Source organism: Marmota marmota, unplaced genomic scaffold (genome assembly GCF_001458135.2).
Source record: "Marmota marmota marmota unplaced genomic scaffold, marMar, whole genome shotgun sequence".
NCBI classification, from domain to species: domain Eukaryota; kingdom Metazoa; phylum Chordata; class Mammalia; order Rodentia; family Sciuridae; genus Marmota; species Marmota marmota.
Window position 1 is genome coordinate 32,657,631 of NW_025999982.1, and position 10,338 is coordinate 32,667,968.

The following is a 10,338-nucleotide window of genomic DNA, read 5'->3' on the forward strand; positions in this document are numbered from 1 at the left end:
ATTTATTGTACAGTCATAAACACTATTTCACAGTCAGGTTGCATTTGTTTAAACCTCATGTACTCAGCAAAGAACTGTGCTCAAACTCAAGTATTACTCTGGGAGACTCAAAAGGAACATGATAAGCACCTATCATGCAGTGGGTGTGGTGAGCCTAATATATGTAAAACATAAGAGTGGTTTCTCCCCCATACAAGTGCTCAATTGATGTTAACTATAATTTGCTTGTATCTGAGTAGGGGATATTTTTGGCATTATTTAAACTCATATGCAAGAGTTACCAGGCATGGTTGTATTTCTGCAAATTGGAAATCAATTCTAAACCAACCTACTTACCTATGAACTGGTATAACAATTTTACCTATGTTTGGGGGGAGAATTTGAGAACCACCCAAAACTTACATTTCATGCTTCACTAGCACTGTGAATCAAACACACAATAGTGTGCTATCTAAATAGACTGAACAAATATTCCAGAGTCCAAAAGGTCTGAATAGACATATCTGAACATTATTGAATTCTGTGGGGGGAAAAGAAAACACTACTTGAATTCCACCTGGAATAGTTAATAAATAAGACCGTTGACTTTGGCTCTTCTATTTTGCTTTTGCAGCATGCCTTAAAAGCAATTACTATTCTATTACTGTTCACACAAGAGAAAATTTACCAGTCTGTGATTCAGAAGCAAGTGGAGTAGACAGAAGAAAATGGAGCCCACTGCTACAGCTTCCAAGAAGCCACAACAGCAGCCTAAACCTTTAAAAGACGCACCATCCATCACAGCAAATAATAATCTGGACATGTCTTCATGTCTATTCATGAGAGAATAATCAGTGAAAAGTAGGTTGAAGGAAGAATGATGAACAAAGACAATAGGAAGAGGCAGAATGGAGAGTGTCTTTTAAACCCAAATTGTTATTTCTGGCCCATTAAAATATCAAAATCCAAATGAAAACTGCTGGTTTCCAAAGAAAACTATCAAAAATGAACCATAATTCCAGCAATATACATTCAGGGAGAGCAAAGAAAATCTATAGATGTAATATTTATAGTCTAAGTTTTACAAAATTCTCACATTCTACCAGACCCATGGCATGACTGTTAATATGCTTTCAGAGGAGAAGAAATAAAATATAAGGGGTACATTTAAGTTAGTCTTTTAGGCTAAACCTAAGACAATCTTCCAGGATTTTTCACTTTAAGAAGATAATTACCCTAAACTAAGTAACTGTATCAACTCTTTCAAGAAACAGTATCTATCTTAGGAAATGTCAAGCATTGTAAACTCTAATATTCTTTGGATTATGGCTCTAGTAAATTGCATGCAAGAGTGGGGAAATAGTTCAGCACTTACTATGGGGAAGAAACCACTCTTACGTTTTACTTTCCTTCAGCAAGAGAGAATTAAACCTCAACTCCAGCATCTTCCTAGCACACAGACAGCATAACAGCACCCAATATGAAACATAAACAAGAGGCTTCTTTAGTTCACTGCTTTCCAGATACATCTTCAAGATACAGTCTCATTAACTTGGCTTGTCTTCCAGTCTCATCTCATTAAAGATATTTTTTTTTCCTTGCTTGGAAAGTGCTTTTTAACCTTTCAATTGATTTCCAAAGGTGAAACTAACTTCACCTGAAAAGCATCCACTTTAAACTTAGGAAAGCTTTGAAGGTTTTCTAGTGAAGAACAGAAATCTGATCAATAATGTTATTGAAAATATGACCAGCTAAAGTCACAATTACTTGTTGTTGTGGCTTTTATTAAAGCAGCTTAAATCCTTTGCAAATAAGCTTTTCCAGGGAGCTAGATCAATAGGATGCACAGGCAGGCCAGATTACCAGTGATCCCTAGTGCAAAACCCTATCAATGCCACAGGAAGGACCAGAGTAGTTGAGAAACCTTGAAACCTGATAAAACCCTACTACCTCCTTCTCCAGTGGAAGTTTTTGTGGCTACAACTCACACTTGACTTCATTTGCGAATGGATTTGGTTGTTAACATAGGATTGTTCAATGCAAATATTTCTTTCCTGGCAGCAGAGCTCAGTTAAAAAGGGAGGCTGAAAATTAGCTTTATGGGAGGAAAAAAGCACTATTTCAACTATTCCAGTTACTATAGAGGAATAATTGACTACAGATTGCCTGTTGCGTGTGTAATTCAATTTGGAGACCTTTCATCCTTTACTTTCCTTCATTTGCAGCCAATCCTTAGTGAGTTAATTTGTACCTGGTTCATTTTCCTCCTTTTACCTTATCTACTCTAACATCAACCATGGAAATGAAAAGCATTATGAATAAAAGATGAAGCCTGACTTGGGACATTCTTTCCTTCCTGTGAATGACTTAAAAACTAAACTCTGTGAGTATGAACAATATAAAGGGCTGAGATATATGCCTCAGCCCTATAGTATCCCTGATCAGCATCTTTCCCTTCCCAAATAGCTGCAGTTATCAATTTTTTTTTCTGGTCCTATCTTTTCTACAAGAAACTAGTGTTTATACCATAGTACACATAGAATCATTAATTCCAGAATGGGTGCATAGGAGGTCATTCCATTAATGAAACTAAGAGTTCAAAAAAAAAAAAAAAAAAAAAAAAAGGAAAATCAAAAACCTCCAGATTCTGAAAAATGCACAAGACTAAGGACACATACATTCCACTGATCAAGTTCAATGGTACTTGCATGCAAGGTAAAAAGTTGTAACAAGGAAACTATGTGTTCAACATGAACTTACATAGAGTCCTAATCTTACAGCTAGGGGAAAGGGAGCTGGAAGTCATGGTCCAGAAATGTACTGTAAGTTATAAAAATTAATGTCTGGGAAAAATGTCCAGGAGATATAGAACTTAGAATTTAAGTGTTTGATGCATATTATACTTAAGGACAACAAACCTTTTGATATGTATTGTTGACAACTCTTCATAAATAGTTGTGCATGTTCTTAAGATACATTTATTTTATTATCTTATTACTTCCAATTGTACAAAAATTTAGTCTTAAAAGTTTTGCATAATTTCTCTTTATAATTTCCTCTTTGCCAATACTATTTTTTTCTCCCTACTCTTTCCTTTTCTTTTTATCTCTCCATGAGCTGATGGAAAATCCTACTGGATTTTCCTCCTACATAATATCCCCCACTAACAAGCCTCCCTTTTAGCATGGTGAGCATTAAAGAAAGACTGTTCCAAATGTTTCACTGTCTAGTATGTGCCAACTTTTCCACTCATGCAACACCTCATGCCAACAGACTAAAAACCGGGATAAATACAATTATTTTCCCTTGACAATCCAGCTCCTCAAATGTTAATAGTGATATGCATTATTTTACTGAGACCACTCTTGGAGCAAAGAGCACATAAACAGCCCAACTTAAAATAAGAACCTAACTTTAAAAGCATCAGATCATCTTTCTAATCATGGATATAATGAAGACAATACATTCGCAAGCTTATTTCTCTGGAGAAACAATGGAAAACAAGCCATGAAGTGAAATGATGTCCAGAAAAGATGCTCCTTTTATTCATGAAGGTGAGGATAAATGGAAATGAAGGTAGCAATTAAGAAAAAATTTTTTGAAAGCCACATAATAATTAAACAATCGGAGTACAGAGTAACTGTCCAGAAGTTAAGAAAGCAAATAGAGATTGGGATGAAAATGGGGTGGGGCAGTTAGGTATTAGATTACTAGTCATACAAATTATTTTATCACTTCATTATTATTCTCACACAGTTTTGGAAATGTCCAATTGACATGAGGGGAGGAAGGGGTATTGGGGGAGTCTTTCCTAGGCAAGATGTGAAGGAATTTCAGGTGGAGGATGGTAACAGTCCCAAAGGATATCAAAGACATCAAGGTTTTGGCCAGCTGTAACTGTGTACTGAGAAGAAGAAAACTGATAAAGTCATGCAACTCAGTCTCTTTGCAGACTACACACAAGCCCACTGCAAAATACCAGCCTTTAACAACACCTGTTTGAATCCCATGCCTGCTGCTTGTACATGCTTGTGGCTTTCCAAAGAACATACACGCCTTGTCGGCAGGAAGGGCGCCCAGCTGCGCTCAGAATTTCAGGGAGCACCTGGAAGCAATGGCCTAGTGCAAAGGGAGCCTGTTAACTCGCCAAGCCAGAGGCCTTAAAGGAAGAAATGTTGTGAAAAGGGCATCAGTCAGGCTAGATGATATTTTGGGCTGCAAAAAGATAACTGCAGGGCAGAACAATCTCAACTCATTTGCCAGAAAGGCTTCCTAGAAAAGGGTTCATCATCATGGGCAGAAAAAGACTTTTGTGGAGTACAAGGAAGAGAGAGAGGAAGGACCCTCATTGAAGTCAGTGTTTCACTAACAACCATTTCTGCACCTGGGAGCTGTATGAGAGAGATTTGCTTCTGGGCTGATTTTCGAGTTATCTCCACTTTCCTCCATATGGGCTTGATTCGGAATCACACCTGTATGCTTTGAAAAGCCTGAAGTACACCAAGCCTACCTCCAGATATGAGCTCCATCCTCAAGCTGGCCAGAGCCGGGTCCCTGCAAATTACCTGTGCTATTTCTGTGGCCCAGTCTTGGGACAACAAAGCTCCAGGGCAGACTTTGTCTCCCTGGGCCACAAGGTCCTTTCACCCGCTTCACCCCACTGCCCCAATGTCAGCGGTGGCTGCAAACTGCCTGCGTGGAGCTGCTCCACGCTGAGTTCCCAATGCGCGCACGCAGAACTGAGAACTCAAAAGTGCAGGCAAAGCGCGAGGGGACGTGAGACGCCAGCCCAGCTGGACCCGAGGCCCCTCCCGCCCTTGCCCTCCAGTGGGGGCAGGCCGGCGCTACCTCCTGGAAGAGCTCCAGACTGTAGGTGTTGTCGTCGTCTGCGAAGAAGAGCACACCTGGCTGCGCGCGCTGGTGCTGATGCCTCTGCCGCAGCCAGGCTAGGCCCGCGTTGCGCTGCTCCGTGGCGCGCGGCAACCCTGGCCGTTTATAGCGCCGCGGCGTGGGCACATGCAGGTGCGTGTTGGGCAGCCCGGCCCGCGCCAGGAAGCGGCTCACCAGTTCGCTGCGCGCCGCAGCATCCTCTACCAGGATCCAGTGCAGCTGCGCCACCTGGCGGAATGTGTTGGCCAGCCGAGTCAGCTCGGCTTTTTGCACCGGGCGGCTGTAGGTGGGCGTGATGGCATAGATGGTGGGCAGCCGCGGCTCCGGTTGCGGCCGAGACTCGTTGCGCTTCTCGGCACCGCGCCCGGAGCTACCTCTGCGGAGGGGGAGTCGGACGCCCCCGCGGCCCACTGGATAGGGAGAGAAGTAGGGGCGCGGAGTAAGGGGGGGCGCAGGCCTGCGCGTGTCCACGTCGAGCATGATGATGACAATTAGGATCCAGGGCAGGAGGATGAAAAAGCGACTGAACAGCACGGACTTCATGGTGCGCACTTCCCGGTTCTCTCCGACACCCCAGAGGGGGACGAGCCGGCGGACCCCAGTGCTCGGCTAGGACGCCAGCTGGCTCCCGCACTCAAGGAAATGCAACCGGCGCGCTTTTCATCGGGCCAGGGGCGCTGCAGCGACCGAGAGCCAAAGGGCTCGCCACCTGGGCGTCGGGGATCCTCGCAGGTGCTGGGGAAGGTAGCACTACAAGAAGTGGAAACGGGCAGGAGGGCAGGGGCTGTCCCTTCACTCTGGGTGAGTCGGCGGGAAGCGGTACTTGGTCCAGCCGCGCGCTGCTGGCCCCAGAGTTGTGCTCAGTGAGGGAAGGCAGTGATCCCCACTGTGCTCTCTCCGAAGAGTGGAAGCCTGGAGCCGGCACACGGGTTGCCTCGCTACTCTAGTCCCACGGCGCTGCGGGCACAGGAGCTCCTAGAGCGGGCTTCGGAAACGCTCTCTGATTCCTTCGAGGGTGGGCGGCAGGTGCAGGGAGATTTTCTTCCTCACGTTGCGGGCCCGGTTGGCTGGAACCCAGAGGAGACACCGCGGATGTCGTGCCCCCAGCTCTGTTCCCGCGCCGCAGCTGTCCCTTGCTCTTTTCTTCTCAGAACCTCTCCCGGCTCCGGCAGCAAGATCCCAAAGCAAGGAAAGAAAGAAAAAGCGAGGGGGCGGGGGCGCTGCAGACTCCAGCGTCCTCCCAGTCCTCCTGTGGGAAGACAGCAGCGCTGCTACTGGCGGAGAGGGGCTGCGAGAGAGGGAAGTGGGGAGGGGGCCTCCGGCTCTCTGCGGGGTCTGATGCTGACGGCCCCGAGAGCTAGCTCGGGAGGCAGCAGCTACACAGCCAAAAGGGGAGCAGGAGGAGGGTCCCTGCGGGGCTGCACGACCTCTCCGGGCAGGGGTGATGCTGGTTCTCTGATCTCCGCGCGCTCTCAGCTTTCTGAAATACTGCAAGGTCTTTGGAGATCAGCAGGAAAATCCATTCACGTGTAGGAAACTCGGGAGACCTAGGCTGGGGAATAAGAGTAGGAGAAAGGCGGGAGAGAGCAACGGGATCTCTTTCCTGGCTCCACAGCTGCGGGATTAGTGTGCGGAACGTTGGGTCGGGGATGGAAAGCGTTCACCGAAAAGGCTGCTATCGGTAGGAGCCCACGGAGATGGAGGGGTGCCGCACTTAGGTGTTTGATATATGAAGTAGCCCATAAGAAAGAAACCATCCAAAAGATTTTTGACCGCAGCTAGATCTTTGAGGAGTGTGTGTGTGTGTGTGGGAGGGGGGGGAGGAGGGAGGCGTGAGGGGAGGAAGATTCATAAAACTCCTGCTGAGAATGTTTAACTAAATTTCCCCCAATAATTTGGAGCCATAGCCCCAAACAGTCTGCTATCACCGGAATTATTGCGATTGACCCCTCCCAATGATCCAAGGAGGCCTGGGAAGTAGATGTACCTTCATTGTTTTGGATGGGGAAGCTCAGGCTGGAGAATTGAAGGAATTCCTTCGAGGCTAGTCACAAATGATCAAGTGGAAATAGAACGTGGGTCTCCTGAGTATAGCTGGTGGCTTCCTCACCGCTGGGCCTCTGGACACAGCCCGGTCGGGCGGGGCTTGCCTTCCTAGATATAAACACAGTACCATCAGAATCAGAGTGTACGGTGACATGTAGAACCATGACAGTGTCCAGAAGACACTAAGAAAACCACTGGCGCTTACTTGGACTTTTTCTATCTAGCGGACCTGCCACCTGAATCCTTCCCAGGCTGGCTGTAATGTACCAGGAAGAAAGAAGAGGGGCCGTGCTTGCAAAGCAACTGGAAAGCTCTCCCTTTAGGACTCTGTCCCAGATAAATAATTTCTGAGCCCATCTTCCCTCGGTTATCTGCCCTTTTCTTTCGGGTTCACAAATAAATCCCTCCGACTGCGCATTCTCGGGGCGCAAAGCAGAGCTCTGAGGCAATTGCGACCCCACCCCACCCCCGGCTCCGTTGCCTCCTCTCTTCCAGGCTTTCTGTTGCTTTTCTCCCAGCCCTACCATTGCCTCTCCTTCGGATTATCAGGCGTTGCGCATCTGCGAATTTCCGTAACTTCCCGCTTAGATTCTGACACCTGAGAGTGAAATCTCAGGCTAACGCTTTCCACCGCACCCCCCCCCCCCCGCCGCCCCCAACACACAAGGTTAGTCTTCTGTCCCAACTTCCCTACTTACCCACAACTAAGTTTAAATTCTGCAGATTAATACATCCTAAACATTGGAAACAAAGACTCTATTTGATCCCTACCCAAATTCTGGAATAGCCTAAGGCATCTCTGAATGTAAGGCAAACTCAGGGAAGACCCTGTCCTGGTCTGGCCTTGGCGAGCCTACGTCATGGTGGGAGGAAGGGGGAAGCCAGTACCAGCTTTCCTTAAAAGCTGGAAGGTAGGGCACAGGTCAGTCCTACTCTCGTTCCCCGAAAGGCTCCTGAATTTTCCATTCTGTTGGAGTTTTTAAACTTGGTTGAAGAGAAATGCCTGTATTAGCTGGAGTGAAGTTCAAGTGATTACTGAGTTGTATTAAAACACACCACTAACCTTTGTTAGTAAGGATCTCAGTCCCACTATACCATGAAATCGGTTTCCTAATTGTGTGTTCTCCAAGATCCAAAGCTATTCAGGGGCAAAACACTTTGAAAACCACTCAAATTTGAGATTTTAGCTAGTGCATAATATTCACTGATGTCATGCAATACAACACTTAACCAGTGCATCAGGGACTATGGCTCCTTTTATCCTATTATCCTTAGTCAGCATTTGCATCCAGGTTTGCTTCATTCAGTCTTCTGCTGGGAGACATCAAGGTATATGGAATCAGGCAGGCCTGGATTTGATTCCCAGCTGGGCTCTTTCTACTTATGTAATTCTGGAAAGTGAATGAACCTCCCAAAGCTTTCATTTCCTCATCTGGAAAATGGGTGTAATAATGTATACTCCATGGGAACTGTGTAAGGATAATTGGGATGTTAGGTAAAATATTTATCAGAAGAACTGGCATTACACAGAGGCAGACAATAAATACAGGTAACAGTTCTTCAATATCTTAACCCTGGGGCTCTCCAAGAATCATAATTAACACATGACTATAAAGTGAAACAGCCTGATGCAGTGGTATCGGTCTGTAATGCCAATTACTTGGAAGGCTGAGGCAGGAGGATTGCAAGTTTGAGGCCAGCCTTGGTAACTTGGCATGACCCTGTCTCAAAATAATAAAGGGTTGGGGGTATAGCTCAAGGTAGAGCACAGCTGGGCTCAATCAGCAGTACTGAAATAAAAAACAAAAACAAAACAAAACTATTCTAAATAAGACTGGAAATTTCTTTATATAGTGTCCCCACCTGTAGTGGGTCGTTAGTCTTCCCAAGTTGGTATAGGAGAAGAAGAAATCAACTTACTCCAAATACAGGGTATACAATAAAGATGACATAATTCTAAGTGACATTTATTTCAAATGATTGAATATTCTATATTGTTTTACATTCAGTGATTCAAACTGTGGCCCCAAATCCTTTATTATCAAATCTGAGTAAAGATATAAAGATACAAAAAGTATTACTAAGGATGCTGATTTGAAGCATAAAACCAGGGTAAAACACTTCTAAGTGGAAATTTTATTATGCTTCAAAAATATGTAGTGAGTTTATTAGGTGCTGGAGTGGAAATAACTTTTAAATTGGGAACTTGAATAAAGTGTCAATTTTATAAGCATAATCACTGGGTAGCTATAGTACTTTTCCATATAGTTTATGATATTCTTACATAAAACAATTTAAATTTGATCTGTGGCTGATAATGAAGGTTGGTGCAAGTCACTAGAGTAATTAAAATAATAACCTAACTTCAGAGCGTCTGCACATCCTCTCACTGTTTATTTTCATTTAATCTCTGTAATTATTTGCGTAACAAAGTGAGCATTACTTCGTGTGCACTAATGAAGCCTTGGATTGCTGGCATCAGCTGGTGCATTTCAGTATTCAGTTGTTGTTCTCAAACAAAGGTAAAAAAAATCCCATCTGGGGAGTTGATGAAAAACATGTATAATCACTAAACATTTACAGTTTGCCTTCATGAGTAATACAACTGTAACTTCTGTGGCAAGAAAATTACAGCATGTTTTGGGCACTGTATTGAGGTAATCCCATTTGACATTTGAGCCTGGGACATCCTTGGTATTCTTGGTCAAGCAGGAAAGAGATCAAGAAAAAAATATCTACACACAATTAAGTATTTGTAAATATTGCTATGATAATAATGTGATTATGTAAATCAAGTCATGATGAGGATCAGAACTAATTTATATTCAAGTAATGTAATGGGAAAATATTGATAATCAATACTCACATGCATGCACACATAAATACATTCTGTCAAAATGTCAGATGCAATCATATGAAAGAATTATATCAAAATAAATAATCCTTATAGCCCCACATTCTAGAGATGCATGACAGTTCCATTGATAACTGTCAGAAAAATGACATCCGAACCACAAATTAAATGGCTCATTTGGTTGATTTTCATATATCTGAACCCATTATAAGCATCACTTTTGGCCTAAAATTGTTCTAAATTGGAATCCTTCTTTAAAATTTTAGACATTTGTAGCTGTTAAGTGAAAAAATGTGAATGTTAGAGGTAGTTTGTTTAGTAAAATCATATTTTGATAGGATGGGTTTGGTCCAAGGTTATTCAGAAACTAGTTTCTAGAAAAGCAGAAATGGGTAATTGTCCTAATAATTTTGTCAAAAAATAATCTAGTCAGTTTGAATAATAGTTAGGGTTAATGATTTTTTACTAATGAATTGGGATGCATAAAACCTCAATAAAACATGCATAAAGGTGTATGGCATTCTTTTTTTCCCCTTCATAATAAAAATTGGCATATACATTCAAATAGT

The 10,338-nt window shown here is 43.6% G+C and overlaps 1 protein-coding gene across 1 annotated transcript in view; it reads right to left on the reverse strand.

Moving 5' to 3' along the window:
- The window catches only part of B3gat2 (beta-1,3-glucuronyltransferase 2), a 74,463-nt gene extending 68,405 nt beyond the window's left edge, over nt 1–6,058 (reverse strand). Inside the window, exon 1 of the mRNA XM_015487899.2 lies at nt 4,828–6,058. Coding sequence (XP_015343385.1) covers nt 4,828–5,412 — 585 coding nt within the window. The 5' untranslated portion in view covers nt 5,413–6,058. The remainder of the gene's footprint in view (nt 1–4,827) is intronic.
- Between the last annotated feature and the right edge of the window lie 4,280 nt (nt 6,059–10,338).